The 22,741-nt window shown below is 45.2% G+C and overlaps 1 protein-coding gene across 5 annotated transcripts in view; it reads left to right on the top strand.

Moving 5' to 3' along the window:
• Positions 1-12,780, top strand: part of NELFE (negative elongation factor complex member E) — a 66,084-nt gene extending 53,304 nt beyond the window's left edge. For all 5 annotated transcript variants that reach the window (XM_078645902.1, XM_078645901.1, XM_078645899.1 and 2 more), the window contains 6 exons: positions 2,884-2,921; positions 3,521-3,795; positions 8,095-8,239; positions 9,568-9,622; positions 11,133-11,235; positions 11,836-12,780. In XM_078645902.1, the coding sequence (XP_078502028.1) occupies positions 2,884-2,921; positions 3,521-3,795; positions 8,095-8,239; positions 9,568-9,622; positions 11,133-11,235; positions 11,836-11,909 (690 nt within the window). In that variant the 3' untranslated portion in view covers positions 11,910-12,780. The remainder of the gene's footprint in view (positions 1-2,883; positions 2,922-3,520; positions 3,796-8,094; positions 8,240-9,567; positions 9,623-11,132; positions 11,236-11,835) is intronic.
• Positions 12,781-22,741: the final 9,961 nt, after the last annotated feature.

Raw genomic sequence — 22,741 nt, forward strand, 5'->3', positions numbered from 1 at the left:
ACAGACGATGAGTGCAGGGGCCTAATGTGACTTTTTTTTAAAGTTACAATCCCGATATTAAAATAAAAAGATAAAAAAGGGGTAACCTGTCAGTGGTTAGGGTCAGCAGTCAGCACGGTGTAGCAGCTCCAATACCCGGCTTACCTTTTGGGACCCCTGGCACTGCTCTTGCCACTCTATCTCTTGGGATATGAAGACAGCAACAGAAGGGAAGATCTATTTTGACAGTTTACTTCTGGTAGTTTCCACTCCTGGAAGTCTATACTCCTGGCGCTCTCTCTCGTAGCCAATTACTATTGAGGAACTAAAGATGTAAAATGTATCAACTCTGTGATGTCATACTGCAACCCCAGTCGTTCTGTACATCAATGAAAAAGGGCACAGGTAGGATGAAACAGAGTAGGGGAAACTCCCCTTAAGTGCCCCGCATCGTACCTGCCTCAGGTCTGGGTGAGGCGCAAGAGGTTAGTTTGAGGCATTGAGGAGGTGGTTGGTCCCTAACCAGGTTAGCTCTTCCTGCAGTAACTCTCACCCTCCCTCGCTCCCACCAGCACCTTTTGGGCAACACTGATTCGTAATACCAATTTTCATTGCTCGGTGCCCCCTGGCACCATTGTGCCTTCCACCCTACCCCACCCCAGGATAGTGTTTATATGGACTCAGCCAGTTAGCACGGACTTGCTCCGCCTCAAAGGTGTGGACGGTTCTGAGAGACCATCCTGTTGCATGGAAGGCCTCTACCGCAGACACCACTGAGCTCTTTTTGATAGCGGCTTATTTGTGGCATAACAGCTAGGGAGTGATGACTTTGGAGCTGGGAACCAGGTTCGAGTCCCGGCGTTGTGCCCAGAATCACAGGATGTTGAGACATCACTTAATCTCTCCGTGCCTACCACAAATGAATGTCCCCTGTCGTTGTGTAATTTAACTGCGCTCCAATACCTTCTTGTAGAGTTCATGCTATATAAACAAGCATTTGCAATGCAATAGGTCTCGCATTATTAAAGTTTGAGCTATCGGTGTTGCATTATTTAGCAATGCCAATAGCTCAAACTTTATTAATGCGAGACCTATTGCATTGCAAATGCTTGTTAATATTGACAGAGACCCCAGAGTTTGTTGAGAGAGGTCAGATCCTGTTCTCTTGCTCAGTGCCGGGGTCAGAGTCTGCTCTGAAGCCCATAGATCAAGGGGGCAGTGGCGGCCCGAATGGCTGTATCTCTGATTATGGGTTTGACGCCTGGCCCCAGGGGCAGTGAAGGAATTGGTGAGGAGAAGTAGTACTCACAGTTGTCGCCCTGTGATGCAGGCCTGGCATGAGCAGCGGGTCTGGGACCTAGGAGTCCTAGAAGGAACCTGGTTCCGGGCTGAAGGACGCAACTTGCTCGACCTCATCTTATCTTTCCACTTCTTCTTCAATGTGTACCCCGGAGATGTCTAGGGTATCATCGTGTCGGTGCTGCTCCATTGTTATGCTCCGGCGACAGCAGAGGGTTTAAACTGCGTGCTGATCTGGCCATGAGTATTTGGGGTGTCTCTGTGGACAGGAGCAAGAGGGAATTTTTTTCCATCATGATGCTTGCATTCTCGAGCACCAGACTCTACAAAAGAGGACCAAGAGGGGCAAATCCCCACGCTTAGCGTCGATGGACGCGAAGACACGGATCCGATGAAGGGACCACGACGGAGGAGGTGAAAACTGGATGCCCAGAAGGATTGTCCTAGGCCATAGGGAATGGAGTACTGGAGAGACCCATAGCGTAACAAAACAATCCGACTATGGAGTTGATGCACAAGCACATTGCTAGTCATAGGAGGCACTATACCCTGTGACTCGAAAGGCTTCTTAGAAGAAAATCAAGTTGTAACGGTTCGAGCCCAACACTAGATGGCAGGAGTATGCAGAGTGGGTTGATCTACAGCTACACATGCCGGTAACATATTAATATGGTTGGGAGTCTGCGATATTCATGTTGTCAGACTCTGATTCCAGGTCCATCACATGTTCTTCCCAATTACATGATTGCGTCTTCCTTAGATTAAAACCCTGTTAAAAACGTCAGAGCCTGGTTAGATAAGGAATTGGAGCCTGATTTAGATCTTGGTAGACCGGTTACTCCACCACAATGGTGACGGATATCCTTCACGCCGTAATATCCTATAGGATTTTTATTTCGGCGGACAGGATATCCATCCCTATTGTGACGGTGTAACCCATCCGCCAAGATCTAAATCGGGCTCTTAGTCTTTTACAGAGTGCAGTTAATCCAAGACTGCAGGTAATCCAAAGCGCAGCGGGCAAGTTAATCTGCAATATGGACAGGTTTGGATCTGCTTCAGCCTGTTTAGAATCTCTACCTTGACTGTCTATGCGCAAGTAACTTAATTTCAAACCCTTATGCTATGCTCTTAAAGCTCTGCATAACGAGGGTCCAGAGTTCCTGCAAGCCATGATGGAATTTTATTAACCCACTCGTGATCGGAGATCTCGTAATCTGGCCCTAGCTAAAACCAAGCGCATATGGGAGAGTCAGATCCGAGGGTCAGGCTTTTTCGTATCTGGTCGCGGCTCAGTGAAATTCCCTTCTTTTGAGATTCTACTTATTGATAATCATACCAGGTTTAGAAAGAGAGTCAAAACTTGCCTTTTCCGGGCTGATGGATGGTACAATGTCTGTTGTTTAGTTTATCTCAGTTGTCAGTACAGGCAATTACTCAGCGCCATGACATCCCCTTGGTATAACTGTTGCACTTTAGAAATAAATAATATTACAACATATTCCTGCTGGGTAACCTGTTGGAAATAAATAGCCTTTGAAATGTAGTTCCATTTTTGCGTTTGCTTTATGCGACTCATGTTTTCTTTCAATTACCTTTCCTCAGTCTTCAAGACGGTTGCAGAGGAAGTCTCTCTATGAAAGGTGAGTGAAGAGATGGGATGAAGTTATGGACCAGGGTAAGTGTGTGAACACACACACACATGGTTGTTTATTGTACTAGTTATCAGAGTAGAGGCTACAGTAGCTAAAATTCCAGCCTACACTGTTTTCCAGAATGCTTGCACCTGCGGAAGGAGCAATAGAAGATACTGGTTGTCATTGACCTAATACTCTTGAACTTATTATCTTCAGAATAGAGATTTAATTAAATATAGTCAGTCGTGATGGATATTTGCGCATGTAGGAGGGTTCCTTCCCACTATAATCTCTGCTACATTTCACCTAGTTCGGAGTGAGCAACTGCCAGGTATTCAGGTTCCTCTATGACCAGTTCTTGGTGCCCATAAGAATCTCTACCACCCATCTAAAGCAGTTGAATTATCTGTTTTCCTCTGCACGGTTTGGATGGGAATTTCTGTTTAACCTGATACAATCTCAAAGTTAATCTATAATTTCAAGACTAGGACGTTAAAGTCAGCAGAAAATGTATTTACATTTTCTCCCGCATAGTGATGTCTTAACAGTGATTGACATGCAGTTACCCACTTTCTCTCTCATTGTTACTCTCTCTCTTTATACAGCTTTGTCAGTTCTAGTGACCAGATCCGTGAAGCAGACAAAGAGGCAGAAGAGAGCCTTGATGCAGAAAAAGACCCAGAGAGAGATAGTGCCCGGCATCCTGACCGAGACTCGTTCGACCGGAGCCGCGAGAGGGACCGAGATCGAGACCGAGAAAGAGACCGTGAAAGAGGAGACCGTGGGGACCGTGCTGACAGAGGTGACAGAGAACGGGACAGAAGTGACAGAGACCGAGAGCGGGATAGAGGAGACCGAGAGCGGGACCGAGACTTCCGAAGTGAGTATTGTATAAGAAAATCACTCCTGCCATAAAAAGTTTTCACTGTTGAAAGACCCTCTACCAGCGTATCCCTTGTGGAGTTTCCTGTTACAAGTATAGTCTTCTGATTACTGCAGCTGTAACCTATCTCTGTGGCAATACTTGTTACTGCTGGTGGCTTCTTACGTCACGCTCCTTTCATAATATATATTTACTTTTCATGCCTTTCTCCTCCCTTTGATATTCTTCCTTTCCAGGGATTAGTCTGAGGAGCTGCTGGTTTTTAATTCCACATGGGATTTAGTTTTCAATATTAGAGCCACCATTAGTTTCATATGTTGAACTGTTGCGTGTTGCCTCCAGAAGAAGGGTCAATGAGATAACGTATTTTCGTGTGCGAGGGAATGGTGATCTGGCACAAATTTTGTCCCATAGTTGACAGCGATCATTACATTAATTATTTCTGTGCTTGCCTAATTTCTTTTCAAAACCCATTTATCCTTATAGGCTGCTGCACGCATCAGATGTTAAGTGTTTTAGGGTATTTTTTTTTTAAACACCTTTTTATTAACTAACACAAAATGCTTCCATAAAGATGGTACAATATGCTCAGCAGTGGATTAGCACACACAAAACCATAGCAGTGTTCACCATGTACAGTTCCCACAGTTAACTGTTGTCCCGAAAGCGATCTCTTTCGACCCAGTAATCACTTGCACTCTGATGGTTGGTGCTTCTCAATCGGTCAACACATCCTAGAGTATTTTATTGACGCAACAAGATAGCTTAGATAAACCAATCAATTGTTTGTAGTCTGTGAACCTTGCAAAAGATCCCCTCTGTCAAGAGGCCATAACAATAGCTTTTCTTTATGTTGCAATAAAATATTCCATTAAAAGCAAACTCATGAACAAACATAGTTGAAGCAGTGAGACTCCCGGTCGGAAGAGCAAATCTTCATGAACCCATCTCTCCAAGAAATTGTGAAGGCAGCATATTGGAAATGTATGAAACATTATTGCCTAACTCAGAGGCACAACCAAATGGGAACATGACATGTTGAACATGAGTTTATTTTCTTATTCTGAAGTCTAACTGTTCCACCTCCCTAAGTAATTGCTGCTTTGAAAAATCCAATGCTGAAGTAGAAAAGGGTACTTGCTGTGACTTTAGTTTTCTGGTGCTGAATATATTAATCGTCCATCCTCCTGCAGCTGTGGTGAAGCTTAATACATTCATTTGGGTATGCCATGTGACTATATTCTGACATGAGTATCCATTACAGGGCCTGGGCAACACTTCTGTGGCGTGGTCATGTGTATATTTAATGCCATGTTCCACTTTCTCCAGGAACATTAGTTTTTGGATTTTCTTTTCACCATGTTAGAAGGGGTACATAGTGACAGTACTGACCAGCCCAGTGCATTAGGCAGTCATCAACAGAAATAACATAAAGTAGCTTTATAAATATGAAATAGCAACCACATAAGTAATTGAATAGAAACCTTAGTAACAAGCAGCATCTAACCCCAAGGAAACTACATCAGCAATAAGTCTCTACAATCCAGCATGAAATATTATATATGCTTTAAATAAACAGTACTATGGATAATCAATCACTCCATCTTCAGGCATCACATTATCAGGTTCCGAAAATACATACTGATGTCAAATATGCGCTTTTTGTTTTGGATAAAGAAAGTAAATTTCACCAAACAAAAGCTTGCCATTTTTTGTTAAAATCCTACTTCTGGCTCAAATAAAAGCTTGAATTTGTAGGAAATACACATTAAATCTCAAACATCAGCTTGTCATTTTCATCCAGTCCTCACACTTACCCTGCCTTACATATGATGGCAGCAATGTCTGTCATAATGCCACAGATGCTGTTGGGTTGATGTAATTTAACAGTAAAAATGTCACAAACATGTTAAGAGGATGCCGAGATCTAGATAGACGGAGGCTGCCGTTTGGCAGTTGCTGCTGGACTTGTGTTGTTATTGTTCACAAGGTTAAACACCTGCATCGCTACCTTTTTGTTGGCTGCCACTATATTTCAGCAGCCTCATTGTTCCTGGAGTGCTCCCCATCACGTCGGCAATCTCCACAATTTTACAATGAGGATCATCATTCGAGCGCATAAGCCAGGACTGACATTCATAATTCCAATATAGTACTGATTTGCAGTCATAGAATTATTTTCAATAATTATGTTGCTAAGTGAAACCTAGAGGAAACTTGTTGTTTTTGATTACTGTTTACCCTATCCACTCTAGGTATATTGGTTGCTTTGGTGACTGTAACACTAGCTTCTACTTAGTAGCAGCTGTCAAGCAAGCTATTAATACCTCCCAAGAATTGCTCGTGGTGGACTCCTGTCATAAAACATAGTACAGTTGGCACATTATGGTTAGAAATGGTACCCATGGGAGAACACAGAAAGTTTGTTCAACGGAAGGAATTTATTGTGATTAACATTCTCTCCATTATCGGGTAAATTAACTTCAGTTTGCTGGTGGTCATCCACACTCCAATAAGGAAAAAATACTTTGAGAGAGCACATCCAGTCATAGACTTCTAAGTCGCCTGTGGATTAAGCCAGTCCATCAGCTGCGTGTGAAGAGCATCCATGAAGTAACAGATATGATACTGGGGTAAGCATCGCGGCCAGAGAGATTGGAATTTGAACATTGAAGTAGGTTTGAAATATTCACATAGTTCATGCTTGTTGGCAGCCATCAGGAAATGGTATTCATACCTTGTCAGGATACCGGTGTCTGTATGCTGGTCATTAAGTCAAAATTGGTTTAGTACCAGCCAAGAATCAGCCAGTTTAGATTTCATACCGTGGCCTCTATTAAGGGCAGCTGATAGTTTCTGTGTTCTTTGTAGTCAGTTAGTGCTCAGCCAGTACTGAAAGTCTTCTTTGTAGTGCGGATTATTTTATATGCAATAGTCTTTTTTTTTAATTTAAAAAAGACTTGCATTTCACAAAAAAACAAACGTAGAACATTGTCAAGGAAGACACACATTGCACACCGGTGTACACAAAGGAAAGACATATACACAAAAATGTAATAGCATTAAAGGAACAAATTTGGGCTGGAATGTCAATGGGATACAATATAAGCTAACTGTAAACAATAAGAAAAGGCATTGTAGGGGCTTCATGTTGAAATGAGAGGTAGTTAGTGGAACTAAGAGTGTGGGCCTGAACTAGCACCACCTTCAGACATTTCATCTTGCAGAGTTAGCTAATAGTCACCTAAAGGTTCCCAAGTGTCCTTGGTTCTGGACACTAGAGATTGCGATGAGACTTCGTTTGCGGTGTCACAGTAATCAAGCCATTTATCCAGGCATCCTTGGTGGGGGCTCTGCTACTACCCCAACATATGGCGATCTGGTGTATGGACAGCAACAACGCAATGGCAGTAAAGCCCCTAAAAAGAAGTGGGAGAGGCTTGACATAACCGAACAATGCCATCAAGGGGTCGGGTTCAACAATGAGCTCTGTCATCTCCGAGATCGATGTGTCCAATATGATTGAATAACAGGACAGTTCCATGCGAAATGTGCAAAGTCTGTGTGGGCAGCATTGAGCACAGGCCAGTGATGCAAATGCGCGTGGTCAATTTTCACTTGGCCATGTGGGGTAGTGTATGCGCGGTGTATGATCTTATAATGCAGCAGTTTATGCCGGTGGTTTTGAGAGACAAGCTTCACTTGAGTGCATACTTTGTCCTTTATGGCGTGACCCAAACCGCCCTCTCAGGCCATTCATGTCCCATCCAAACTAAATGATTTCAAAGTTAAGCAAGACTGATAAAATTGGGATACTAGCCGAGATCAGCCTGCAGACCCAATCAGCAGCATAAGGGGTGGTAAGTCATCATGTTCAATACTCTTTACAGTCAATTACTTCTGAAAGTTATATGTATGTATCATGCACGCATGAAGAAATCTGGGCACACACCCACTTTTACTTTTTCATAACATGGACCAGAAAATAACTAAAAGTACCAGAATGTCCATGGAAGTGTCAGCTATGTTGGGATGTATTTTGGTCTAATTAACCACCACCTATTTTATGGTTGTATGAAAATAGTGTGTTATGACGTTTTTATAGCTGTGTTTTGAATTTAAGAATTGATTTCACACTGTAAACTATTAAATGAACAAATTCGAAATATAGCATTTAAAGTTTATTTGGCATTTGAGGTGCAAAGTGCAATTGTATTTGTATTCACAGTGCAGTACACATATCCATGACTTAAGATTGAGTATTCATTTTAGTTTTCCAACCTTTTCGTCCATCAGGGTCAGACTCCTTCCCAGACCGCAGAGCACCACGAAAAGGAAATACCGTCTATGTGAATGGAGCAGGAATGACCAAGACCATGCTACGGGGTGCATTTGCCAACTATGGAAATATCATTGACCTTGCTACTGACTCAGTACGCAAGTAAGAGAGCAGCCGGGGACATGCTTGAGAGTAATGAATAATCTATCAGTGGCAATGGGTGGTACAGTAAAATATAGTAGACAAAATACCTGATTCAAAAGTGCATTTCTATGGGTTTCTGTCAATACCATGTTGAAGGAGGGAGCAACAGTGTTGTCATTGCTATATTTACAAGGCCTCTCCATTTGTATCTCGATCATTCTCTGTTGCATCTGCAGAATTTGAAATAACTCATGATCTTTCTTGACATCTTGGGTCCTCCGAGCTTAAATTGTTCTATTACTGAATTTGAAATATTATAAAATTCTTCTGCATAGCCCTTTTTTCCCTTAAAAGTAACACACCAACCCATAAGATAAAAGCACTTTATTGCCCCACCTATGGTTCCTAGCTTCTCCTTCAGCGCATAACTGGAGAAGCAGAGGAGGAAGGCAGATGTGCAAGGCCACAGAAGGGACAAAATGGACAACAAGGAATTAGCAATAAATGCCTCCTCCAAATTGGCGTGGAAGGGTATACTCAGATGTGAGTCCCTTGCTCATTGCACCATCAGGATTCAAGCAAGCCGGGCCGACGACGCCTGAAATGGCAGAAACCGGTCCCCGGAAGCTTGTTTCCTTCCCAGTACAAGAATTGGCTTGGTAGTTTGGTTTGCCCTGTTCCCATCATGCACTGGGACAGGAACAGACTAATTTGCATATAGCCAAGTTCTGAGCTGGGATGGTGCAGTGAGCTAAAAAACGGTGATGGATCAAGCCCTGATCTTTGGACTGGGTAAGAGTGGTCTGCTTAATTCAGGCACTCTGTTCATCACCACCCCCTTTTCTGAATCATTTTGTCCACCATAAGCGTGGAAGGGTATACTCAGATGTGAGTCCCTTGCTCATTGCACCATCAGGATTCAAGCAAGCCGGGCCGACGACGCCTGAAGTGGCAGAAACCGGTCCCCGGAAGCTTGTTTCCTTCCCAGTACAAGAATTGGCTTGGTAGTTTGGTTTGCCCTGTTCCCATCATGCACTGGGACAGGAACAGACTAATTTGCATATAGCCAAGTTCTGAGCTGGGATGGTGCAGTGAGCTAAAAAACGGTGATGGATCAAACCCTGATCTTTGGACTGGGTAAGAGTGGTCTGCTTAATTCAGGCACTCTGTTCATCACCACCCCCTTTTCTGAATCCTCCAAATTGTCAGCACTAAAATGTCCATGGACACATTGGTGGCAGCTGATCCAGATTATGCTTTTGTGATTGGGCCTAAGATCCCAAATGAGTTGTACAGTCTAGAAATCCTATCCCTGTGATGGACACTTTTTTTTTTTGCTCTTTCAGCTGCGCCTTTGTGACATTTGAAAAGATGGAATCAGCCGATCAAGCCATTGCAGAGGTAGGAGATGGAAGCTAAAGTTAGGGGACAGCCAAGTGATTTTGTTTCCTCTTGTGCAGTGCCTCCCCTTTATTTTTCTCTTTTTTTTTTAACTACGTTTTTGTTTTCACCCAACTGCTTTGTATCCCAGCAGTTCATTAAAAGCATTGCAGCATCTTCTTGTGATGTCTGTTATTCCTTTAATATCAATATCCAGTTCCTTCCTGCCCATTGTTGGAACCCATTTTGGATTTAGCAGAAAATAAAGATTCCTCTTGGGATTCTTTTTTTCAAATTTCTTGGTCAGCTGCTACACTCACTTAGCCTGTGTTTAAGGCTACATTTTTATTTAGAGTGACTGGAAAGCAAATTTCTCTTCTACTGAGGAGCATTTGTTCTAATTCTGAATTGTGTAAAATTAGATTCCGCCACTTCCTCAGACAGATGTTATGTTCTGTAAGCATTTGCAACTATTCCTCTCTGCTCTTTTTAAGCTGAACCATATACAGCAGTCTTTTTAAATTCTGTTTAAACTTTCCTTCGTGGGTCTGAAAATAAACCTTGGCGTGTATTATAAAGATTGAAACTATTGAAATAAGTGTTGAGATCTTATGATGTGTGTTTGTGCTTATACCAGTATCTACAAATGTTTTTCTTTCAGATTTTTTAATTATGCTTTACAAACAAGCATTGGGATGCCAATAGCTTAGCACTCACTTTATAAAGGGAAGACCATTTGGCGTTGGCAGTGCTTGTTATAAAGCCCCTACGAAATTCATAAAATATATTCAGTTCATTATCATGTTCTTATTTTAGAATTGAGTTTAGATTTTAAAACCTTTAATAGAAAAATTGGATTGGGCTGCCACCGCTCTCACTAATCTAGGCCTATGCGATTGGCACTTTGTCTGTGCTGCCTGAGCTGCACGCAAGGCAAATTGGGCTTAAGATTGTTCATGTAAATTAATTCATGATGACTACTTGTCATCATTTGGGGTAATTCATCTTGAGCCTTGTCGAAAAATATGATGTTTACAAATCTACACTAGAACAATGACTTGAGTTATTTGAAAGTGTATTACGTTCTGGCCTAACAGTAGTGATTGACAAACAGAAATTGCAAGTTAAAGCTCAGACTAGCTTGGTTGTTAGTGATGTTGAATATATATATTTAGGTATTGGAACTCACTCACTGACGACCGAAAATTGACTCCACTCTGCACAATGAACATGCTTAGGGATGCCTGTTGGGTTCTAAAATAACATAACTTAGCCTAGGATCTGGGCTGTAGGCAAAATACTGCTGGGGGATTGCCTCTCAAAGGCATTGCGTGATTCCTCTTTGTCTTGTAGCTTAGACAGAAGGGCTGGTTGTGCAGTATACTGACCTTGTAGCAGAAGAGGGCACAGACTACAGCTATGATTAGTAATCTTAAAGGGTCGTAACTGGTCTATCCTTTTCTGTCCTGCCACAGCACAGTTCGTAAGCTATGAAGTCTCACACTGTCGCCTTTCTACATTTCATTTGCAGCTGAATGGGACAAAAGTGGAAGATGTTCTTATAAGGGTCAGCATTGCCCGCAAGCAGCCCATGCTGGAAGCCGCAACGGGGAATTCTGTCTGGGGATCTCTGTGTAAGTATGTGCACGTAGCCGGAAACAGAGGTAGACCACTTCTTGTGGCCTGATAGAGGGTACCACACTCTGCCCATCAAGTGACTTGGGGTGTGGTCAGCGGATCCCTGCCACATGTCGGATGGCGAAGTAGGTGTATGAAATGTTGACTAATTCAGCTTCTTGCATCTTATCATGCATGGAGGGTGTAAACAAGCAGTTGTGGTCCTGTATACCAAAACCCAGAGCTGGCGTATCTCTGTATTCTCTGTTTGCCTTTAGCTAGTGAAGCCATCTACTAATACTTATGGTCATTTAGAAGGGAACGTTGACATCGAAACGTCCTGGGTTGAACACCCCGATATGCTGAGTGACTGTTGATCCAAAGAATGCAAAGAATGCAGTACTTAGCCACCAGCTGGTGTGTTGAGCATCAGGATTCTGTGAGTCACATGGAAACATGGAAGAAATGCCTTTGTCGTATCACCCAGTAGGGTGTTCTGCTATAAACCTGGTCTCCGTTCTTGACAAATAGTTTTGAAACTATCTTAGATGACCAATAAAAAAGGTTTAGATTTGTTGAGTGCTTAACATTGCTTCATCTCTCTCTATCCATTGCAGCTGTACAGAACAGTTCCAAAGGCTCCCATCGGGACAAACGTTCTCAGGTCGTTTACAATGAAGACATCTTTTAGGCCTAATTTTTACACCTTTTTTCTTTCATCGGTGGAAGTTTTAAGGAGCCCAGAAGGTGCTACGTTCTCCAAGTTTGACACCATGCAAAGGCTTGTGGTCGGGATACACACAAGGTGTCCCTCGAAGAAACTATACATTTAAGTGTGACATCATTCAACACCTAGTGATATCTCACTTTTCTTTTAGATGACCCTTACTAAGCCTGTCAGGTCGAACCTTTATTTGTTTTACTTGGAGAGGGAAGGAGCGCTCAGCATGGAAAGGAGAAAGCTGTAGAAAACGGCTTCTTTAGGCCCACCACAGGGGCATTGAGGCTTGATGACCAAACCCATCCAGTGTAAAAGAGAGAAAAACCCCTCAAGTGACACATTTGCCTAGTACCACAGTCTTTTACTCCAGAATCCCAAAATAGACCTAGACAATGTTAGTGGCTAAATGGACAGATTCTTTTTAGTTGCGGGAGATGGGTGAAATCTGTAATATTGACCTGCGTTAATTGTGTGTATACGACCAAGGCTTTGGACTAGCTGCAGAAGTACTGTCAACGGACACCATGTGGAGCTGGAATTGCGAACCCACGGATAGAAGCAAGTTCAAAGATAAGTGAAAAGAGCATGGAAGGCACAGTTTAGTGACTCAAAAGACGAAGACATTAAGTGTCCATCGTGCCACCCATAACCCACCAGAGACGTTTTGCAGAAATGCAGACAGCACTGTTGTAAGTAAACTACCCGTTGCATAGAAATGGCTTGCAAGAATGGGAAATCTGCTTCTTTTCCACATTTGAAATGTAATTTGATGGTCTCCTTTAAATTGAGAATTTGTACCCTTGTTTGTGCATACATACCATTAAAGCTTTTCTTGACAACATGTTTTGTGTATACCTACTCTTAACGCTTAGAGTGCACTTGCTGAGTCATCTGGCACCTTTTCACAAGAGCTTCGGAAGCTGTGAGGGAGAGGGTGTCTTTTGGAAGTGGAGCCATAGTCCTGGACCAGGAAGTCAAATTGAGTATAGTGCCAAGGTTCTCTGAAGGCTGTGATTTCCTTCAGTGTACCAAGAGTTTATACACATGTGTTGTGTGTATCTGCTTGATAGGATTCCGCATAAATATAACTTGCATTTTAAAAGACAGAAGAGTGTGTAAACAGAGGTGTTTAACCATGCATTCGGTGTAGCTTACAGGCTGTTAGGACTGCTGTACAAGGCTAAAGGTAGTTTGTGTTGCTTTAAAAACAAGCATTTGCAATCCAATAGTTCTCGCATTTGCGAGAGTTTAAGCTATTGGCATTGTAAATGACAATGCCTTTTATTTATCTGTTTTAGTAATTAACACATAAATATAAGGCATTGTCATTTAAAATGCCAATAGCTCAAATTCTTGTAAATGCAAGACCTATTGCTTGGAAAGTGAAAGCGCGCATGGCGCACTGAATGTTGCGGGAAAGCATGTTGTGCCTTCAGTAGGAGGAACTCATTAAAGAAAATAGTGCTTACAGACTAAATAAGACATACTGTGTAACAACAGAAGTAAAAGGGCCAGTCCTCATGGGAGTTTACAAATGAAGAATCAGAAGCAGATGCCAGCATTTATGAAGGACAATGACAAAAGCCAATGAAAATATGGGCGGAGAGTGGGCGGGGCTTCAAGTCCATACTCTAATAAAGCATGCCTCGCAGAGCTGGGCATGGGCAAGCCAGGCTCGACCTAAAAAGTATCAAGAAACAAAGCCTTAAATTCAAAAACATGACAATCGCTACCTAGTGTAAAACCTGACACGAGGCGCTGTCACAGCACATAAAAAACTATTCATGCCTTGGTATGCGATCAAAAAGCAGTTAACCATTCTTAGGGATCCATCATTAAATGGTAAAACACGAGTTTCTCAGAATCTGAGAGAAGGGCATGAGCTAGTCTTTGTAAGAGCATAGACCATAGTGTAGCTAAGTAACTATATGTTCATCGCAATCACCTTCTACTTATACAAAGGAGCTTTCAACCCCGCTCTCCAAACTCCTACTCCACCTCATATCGCACATACCACGGCCTATGTCATCTAAGCAGCTGAAAAAATAGGTTCTCTTTCCTGTCACCAAAGGTAATTATAGCTCCATTAACAATGGAATCACCTTTTCTCTACATGCCAACATCCGGCGACTGTATTTGCCCTTTGGCTTTCCCTAGATGGGAGAGCTGGTTAGGGAAACCAGTAGTAAAATAAAAGTTGCTCGATATCACCTTTCTTGGCTATAAAGTGTGAGAGTCCCCCTAGAAAGGGGGGCTTTACATTTAAGGGTCGCAGGTCTACTGGCAGGTTGGGACCGGAGTAACAGTATAACCTAGAAGTCACAGTCTGGCTAGTTTTCCCACTCTGGTGTAAACTGCACTTAATAGTTGCATGTGGGCACTGTCCCACCCAGTTGCACAATATGTATTTTGAGACACTGAACAAAAGAGATCACCAAGAAAAGCGTTTACATCTAAAACAAACGTGCACCATTGGACATTGCCAAATTTTTTATTTTTTTATAAATCTTTTATTAAACCATGACATATACAAAGAGTATAGCAATAGTCTCTTCAATCTTTTGTACATTCAAATTTACTGTACATGTCGGACTTTGAAAGTCACCATGCATAGCTGTACAACCATTCCCCACTTCCCTTTCAGAGTCCCCGGTGTACCCTCCATGCTTCCCAGATTTTCTCTCCTTTCTTGGGGCACCCTCTACTTTTGTAGATCACTGTCTTGGCTTGCCAACACCAATCAAGGTCATTTTCCCAATTCTCCAGCGTGGGGGTAGATGTAGCCCCCCACTTCCTAGCTATATTTTGCTTGGCTACTATTGCTGCCAATCCCAACCAAGTTTTCACATGTCTAGGACAGTCCTCATTCGCTTCCGTAATTAGGAGGAACCATTTGGGGTCCAGCGTAACCTCAAGCCCCACCACCTCCGTCATTACTCGGGCAACCTTTCTCCAAAATTCACGAATGCTCGGGCACTCCCACAGGAGGTGATAAAAGGATCCCTCCAACACACATCCCCTATGGCAACTCATGTCTGCACACCTACCCATTCGAGAAAGCACTGACTTGGGGTAATATACTCTATGTAAAATTTTTAATTGGATAAGCCTGAATCTGGCCCGGAACGCCACTTCCATCGGACCTTGGACTACTTCCACCCATTGCTCATCCTCGAAAGTACCAACATCATGTTCCCATGTTAGTCTAGGAGCGGCCGTAGGGTCCGGCGCATTGTTGATTATTTTTTTATAGAATATAGAGAGTATCTTGTCACGATCTTCTAACGGACCGGCCTCTATTACTGTCATCCCCTCCCTAATGTGTTTCCTAAACGCATGGCCCAGTCGCAGGTATCGCAGCCATTCTTCATGACCCATTGAATAATACTGCTGCAGCTCTTTGAAAGTGATATACGTTCCCCCTCTCCAAAAATCTCCTAACTTCTCTATCCCTATCAATTCCCATTTAACAAAGCCTGTTAAGTTGGCTCCATTCTTAAGAAAGTCCCTAACCCAGAGAGGAGTCAACCCAGAGAGCTTCTTATCCCACCCGAGGTATTTTGTGGCGGCCTTCCACACTTTTACTACTGTCCGCTTGTGGGGCGGAAGGAGTCTACTCACTCTCGTATCATAGAGGACTGCAAGTGGTTCTCGGGTCAGAACTGACCTATCTCCTGAGGAGGAAGCCGGGAGTGCAAACGGAGCTAATCTTCTTTTAAACAATTGTATTTGTCACGTAAATCTGTGTGTTTTAACTCACCGCGCCGCATAGTAATTCAGAGCACTTGCTCAACACAGATCGGCCCGGGTAGCGGATCTTAGCGCTGCCGCGAAGCCTCCTCCTGAATACTCCTCCCGACGCCAGCACCGGCGAGGAATCAGGCCATGCCCTTTTTAGGCCACGCCCACTGTCTACGGTATTTAAACGCTGAATACAAGCGCCAATATCAGAACTGACCTATCCCCTGAGGCGGAAGCCGGGAGTGCAAACGGAGCTAATCTTCTTTTAAACAATTGTATTTGTCACGTAAATCTGTGTGTTTTAACTCACCGCGCCGCATAGTAATTCATAGCACTTGCTCAACACGGATCTGCCCGGGTAGCGGATCTTAGCGCTGCCGCGAAGCCTCCTCCTGAATACTCCTCCCGACGCCAGCACCGGCGAGGAATCAGGCCACGCCCCTTTTTAGGCCACGCCGACTGTCTACGGTATTTAAACGCTGAATACAAGCGCCAATATCAGAACTGACCTATCTCCTGAGGCGGAAGCCGGGAGTGCAAACGGAGCTAATCTTCTTTTAAACAATTGTATTTGTCACGTAAATCTGTGTGTTTTAACTCACCGCGCCGCATAGTAATTCAGAGCACTTGCTCAACACGGATCGGCCCGGGTAGCGGATCTTAGCGCTGCCGCGAAGCCTCCTCCTGAATACTCCTCCCGACGCCAGCACCGGCGAGTAATCAGGCCACGCCCCTGTTTAGGCCACGCCCACTGTCTGCGGTATTTAAACGCTGAATACAAGCGCCAATATCAGAACTGACCTATCTACTGAGGCGGAAGCCGGGAGTGCAAACGGAGCTAATCTTCTTTTAAACAATTGTATTTGTCACGTAAATCTGTGAGTTTTAACTCACCGCGCCGCATAGTAATTCAGAGCACTTGCTCAACACGGTTCGGCCCGGGTAGCGGATCTTAGCGCTGCCGCGAAGCCTCCTCCTGAATACTCCTCCCGACGCCAGCACCGGCGAGGAATCAGGCCATGCCCCTTTTTAGGCCACGCCCACCCCACTCCTTCCCCCATCATTTGCATAAATCATGTGCATCTGCCGGAAGCGCAGCGGACGAGCGCTGCGGGAGCGCCGTCTGCGCGCCAAAGGCGCGCCCAAGGCAAGCCCGTCTGCGCCCGTCCGCGCCAGACGAAGCCCAGAGCCCAGGATCTCTGCAACAATCACACCATTGCCATTGAGGTATACCCGGGAAGCCCTTTTCAGACTAAGGGACTCCTCCGCGCCCTGTCGCAGCACCATCTTCTTAGAGGAGGGACATTCCTGCTGTTTAAACTGTCCATATAGGCTCACACCTCGATTCCCCCCTAAACCACGCTGGCTCAGGATGGCTCTGCTTAATTGCAGATCCCTCCCGAAGCACCAGTCAGAAATCAATATGCTTCTGAAAGATTCGGAGATTGAGGTCCTTTTTCTCACCGAAACTTGAATCAACTCCTACTCAGACCCAGACATCATTCATTCACTCCCCCCTGGCTACCTTATCAAGCACCAGGACAGACCCGCCGGGATTGGAGGTGGAATAGCAATCATTTACCAAGACCACCTGTCCTGCCAGCTCAAAGATAGCCCAATTCAGGACTGTGAAAATGTACACTTTTCGATCCATCGGCCCCCATCCACAACCCTCTCAGGGATATTGGTTTACCGTCCCCCAGGACAGCAGCGACTGTTCTGCGATTCTTTTATGGAAACCATCTCCTCCCTTGCTTGTCTATCTCCGAACTTCACGGTCTTGGGAGACCTGAATCTCCATTTTGATGACCCTACCAATAAAACAGCTTTTGACCTTAAAGCAGACTTAGCCTCCCTGAATCTTCATTTACAAAGTAACCAGCCTACCCACACCAAGGGCCACCTGTTGGATCCCATATTTACGAACCTCACAAGACTAGTCGTGAATACCCCCTTCCCTGTCCCATGGTCAGACAATTTCTTAGTTCCCTTCAAGCTGCAATTCTCGGCCGAGGCACCAGAGAGACCCCCCCCCCCCCAGCACCCTCCCGCCCCTGGCAAAAACTGGATACGACCTCATGGGCACAAGTACTTGCCTCCACCTTACCAGCATTGGACCCAGATCCCTCCAGAGCAGACGCCCAACTACACGATTGGATCAATCAATCCCTCGACGCTACCATACCAGTCAGACCCCTCCCCAGCAAAAAGAAAACAGCTAAATCTCCGTGGTTCACCCAAGAACTACGTACTCTTAGGAAGAAGTGGCAAAAACTCGAGCGCCGTTGGAGAAAAGACTGGGCGTTGGAAAGTAAACACGAGTATAGGATTGCCATTAAACACTATAAAACCTGTATAAAAAATACCCAAGCAACCTTCTTCGAGAAAAAAATACTGGCAGCAGCCAACTCTGCTAGAGAAACCTACCGCATCGTACGCCTTCTCACTAAAACCCCAGACCCACCTCCCACTCCCGACCCATCGGGCACTAGATGCAACCAGCTAGCCGAGTTCTTTGCCTCAAAAATTAACAAAATTCTTACCTCACTCCCAGCCCCCAAATCCTCTCAATTCTCCGCTTTACCCCCTCTTTGCTATGAAGCTCCTCGTCTCCAAACATTCTCCCAGGTTACCACAGAGCTCTTTCTGTCCACTTTACAATCCTTAAAGAGTGGTTCCCCATCAGACCCAGCTCCTATGAGCAAATTAAAACTGGTTGCCTCCACCATCGCCCCTCTGATCACCCACCACATCAACGCCTCTCTGGCATTGGGCTCTGTCCCTGCTAACTGGAAAAAGCCATAGTAGGGCACTTCTTAAAAAACCTCACCTTGATCCTACGGATCTATCCAACTTCAGACCTATTTCTCTCCTCCCAGCTATCAGCAAAGTGGCCGAGCGAATTGTAAATCACCAACTCTCCCACTTCCTAGAATCCAACTCACTCCTGCGTCAATCCCAGACTGGGTTTAAACCCGGACAGGGAACTGACACCGCACTTCTAGCCGTGGTCGAAGAGGCAAGAACCATCATAGACACAGGAGGATCAGTGGCAGTGATCCTCCTCGACTTGAGTGCCGCCTTCGACACGGTGGACCATACCATCCTTATCCACCGGCTAAGCTTGATAGGAGTTTCTGGCACTGCTCTTTCCTGGATTAAATCCTTCCTTGAAGGAAGAACTTTTCAAGTGTCCGATGGCACAGCCGTGTCCAAAGCCATGCCGTTACAGTGTGGGGTCCCCCAGGGATCCTCCCTGAGCCCCACACTGTTTAATGTCTACATGTCCCCTCTAGAGGACATCATATCCCCATTCGGCATAAAAACAGTAATGTATGCCGATGACACCCAGCTGGTGGTCTCCCTAAACCAGTCGAACAAAAGCCTGGACAACCTGGCAATGTGCCTCGAGAACATCTTCCTCTGGATGTGTGAATCACGCTTAAAATTAAACGGAGAAAAATCCGAGATACTGCTCCTGGGAAACCCACGCAAACTCCCTCCATCCCTATCATGGCAGCCATGCATGGGATCCCCTCCTAACCCCAAATCCGAAGTTAAAAGCCTTGGTATCTGGCTGGACCAAGACCTCAACTTCAAGGCTCAAGCCAGAAAAACCACTGGCATCTGTTTCGGCCTTATCCGAACAGCGCGAAAGATCCTACATCTGATCCCCTTCCAATCCAGAAAATTGCTGATGCAGGTGTTGGTGAACTCCAGACTGGACTACGGTAACGTCCTGTACCTAGGGGCACCCGCATCAGTCATTAATAGGCTGCAATGCGCTCAGAATGCCGCTGCCAGACTCTTAACCGGAACCAAAGCGAGATGCTCAGCCAAACCAGCCCTCAAGAGTCTACATTGGCTCCCGGTGAAGGAAAGGATCACCTTTAAGACCCTATGCATTTCACACAAAATAATGCAAGGCAGAGGTCCGCCGATCCTGAGATCCCTCGTCAAATCCCATCAATCTAACAAACAACTCAGATCTAACTCCCTCTCCCTGGCCACTGTTCCCAGAATAAAAAAGGCCCAGTCCGGTGGACGATTGTTCTCCTACAATGCTCCAAAATTATGGAACGCCCTTCCACTGTCCATGCGGCGAGAACACAACCTTTTGGCCTTTCGTAGGCAACTAAAAACATGGCTCTTTACATAAATACCCCACTTCCTCTGCTCCCCTTCCGGAACAATAGGTCGATTTACAGCGCTGGGACGCCCCAGGATAGCTACGCGCTTTATAAATCCCCTTTCAAATTCAAATTCAAACTACTCTGTAAGCTCGCTCAGACCGCTCCCCAAACATCCAAACATTCACAAATTGCGTGGCCCAATAATTGCCACGGATATCCGGCACCACCAGACCCCCATCAAAAACTCCCATCTGAAGTTTACCCAAAGCAATTCCAGGGGCAGCTCCACTCCACATCAACGTCCTGATTTCTGACTCCACTCTCTTGAAGAATCCTGGGGACACCACAAACGGCGTATTCTGCAACACATATAATAGGCGGGGAAGCACCATCATTTTGAACAGGGCTACACGGCCCATCAATGTCAGCGGTGGCGTTCGCCAGTGCTTGGTGTCAGTAATGAGCCTATCTTAATTGTCGACTCCAAAATTTGTTTTGTAAAACTCCATCTGATCGCGCGTAACATATATTCCTAAATACTTGAAACTGCTTTCTGTCATAGGGATCGAACATCTGGAGGTCAGGGCTGGAGGCCCCCCTGCCAAGGGGAACAGTACAGACTTGTTCCAGTTCATAGCCACATATATTATTAGACTGTAAAAAATAAAGTACAGTCCTGCCCTTTCTACAGACTTTTGGCGCTGTAACATGGATTTTGTGTCCACAACAGCTGATTATATATCGCACAATCTCAGGTTCCACGAAGTACACCAAATGGAACATAGCACATGAACAGTCACTTTATTTGATTTTTTTTTTAAACAGTTTTATAGCGCAAATGTAGCCCAATAGCATTAAACAGAACCAGATTCATTACACATTATTTTCACTTACACAACTAGACACCCCCAGCTCCTACATTCAGAGCCATGGATGACATATTGAATCAGAGTGCGCATCCCCCATTCCTACAACTTCACGACTGGTTTATTGTCATCAAAAATACACCGCAGTAATGAATGTACCGCACTATGATCATGAAGTGCCGACAAAACGTATGCAAAAAACGTGGCCCCCTTTGCTTTGGAGTCACCACAAGTCCGACTCTCTCCCCTCCTGGCACACCGCAGCTAGACCGGTTCACTTTACTGCCCTCCCGATGTCTCCTGCTGAGGCTGTTCTGCCCACTGTTGGCCGAGCATCTCCCACTCCCCCCTCCCCCGCCACATAGTTCCGCTGCCTCCATACCCTCTGAAACAGCTCTCTAGCCTCCTCCGTATCCTGCAGTTCGCTCGGCAGCGTCAGAGCCCCCTCGTTTGTCTTGATGCAGTTGTATGTGATTATATTTTTTCAGAATAAAAAATATTTTGTCACTTTATTTTTAGTTCTCGCCTAGCAGCGCGCATGCGCTGCATAGGAAAAAGACTTATTGAAATCGCTTCAGCTTTGCAGCTAAAAACGTGCACGCATTCCATTGCTTTGAATGGCAACGCATGCACGTTTGGCGATTCCCTTGCGGGAGCGAGCTTTCAAACCATCTGTTAATTACAAACATATGGTTCCTGCTCGCTCCCGCAAGGGAAGCGCGGCCCCCTCCTCTCTCCCCTCTCCCTGCTGCCTCCTTTAAGCTCGAGGTGTGTGGGCTTGTTTACTTAGCTGGGAGCAATGTTTTGAAGCAGCCTTTTACGGAACATGATACCCGACTCAGGCGTGAAGGACTGACAACAAAGGAGAAATATACAGAAAGTAAACAGGAAAATCGCAACAACCCCTTCAGAATTCTGCTTCATTTACTGTTTACTTTCCTTTTTTACTTTCAGCTCGAGGCTTTCTGACAAATGTCCCCGTCTCTCTCTCTCTTCAGCTCTCGTGTTGTCACCCCTCTCTTCCCTGTACCCGCCTCTCCCCGAGTGCCCTCCCAGGGGTTCTCCGTTTGCCTCCCGTGGCTCCGCCCCCTACCCTCGACTCTCACTCTTGACTGTAGGGCTACTGAGCCACTGGAGTGCCTCGCCATGGCTGCAGAGCTGGAGTCGGTGGAACTGCCCCTGGAGAAGCACCTTCCGGAGCGGTAGCTGCGGCAGGTGAAGAGGATCTTGTATGGGACGGAGAGCAGGTGAGGGGCGGCTGCCTGCAGTCCGGGGAGAAGGTAACAAACATGGTTGGGGGTTACAACGACCTGGGGAGGGGACTGGGGCACCTGCTCCCTATAGCTCTTGAGTGGTCCCATGCCCTGCTTGCACCTTCAGAATTAGATAGTTATGACTTTGTAGCCTGCAGCATATTTTTTATTGTTGCAGTTTTTATATAGCGTGAACTCGAGGCGAAGGTTTTGGAATGCTTTACACGAGCACCAGTTACGCACATATTCATTTTTGTAGGCACGGGATAAAAAGTGATTTGCCCGCAATCACAGGATGTTGCAGGGATGCCGAGACTCGATCCTGGGTCCCAAATTCCAAAGTCAGCAGCGTAGGCATCTCTGGCGTTAGGCCACACCGTCTTTCAGTATTGCAACCTTTACTATTTACTCACAAAGTTGTAACAGTAAAGGCTCAACTACAAGTCCCAGAGTGCAGTCTGTCCTTGATTACAAATCTTGCAGTGGCTGAAGGTATCACATGATTCGACGCCGCTTGTCAACGATTATTAGGCAGGTTAGGGGTCGAGTGTTGGCTGGTCCAGGAAACGTGGGCGAGTTGTTTACCAGAGGTAAGGCGAGGCATCGGGTGACCTGAGGGTAAACAAGTTGTAGAAGCCTGATGGAGGGGGCATCTTGAGGGCAGTGCGACTATATCAGACTGCAGATTAAAGGAGACAGGCGAAAGGGGGATAATAAGAAAGAAGCAGTGTCGGAGGGCACTTGTGTGATCAGGAAGGGGTGTGCGAAATTCACACAATTTAGGATGCTTAATGGCACAAAATTTTAGA

This window comes from Lissotriton helveticus, chromosome 5_1 (assembly GCF_964261635.1).
Source record: "Lissotriton helveticus chromosome 5_1, aLisHel1.1, whole genome shotgun sequence".
NCBI classification, from domain to species: domain Eukaryota; kingdom Metazoa; phylum Chordata; class Amphibia; order Caudata; family Salamandridae; genus Lissotriton; species Lissotriton helveticus.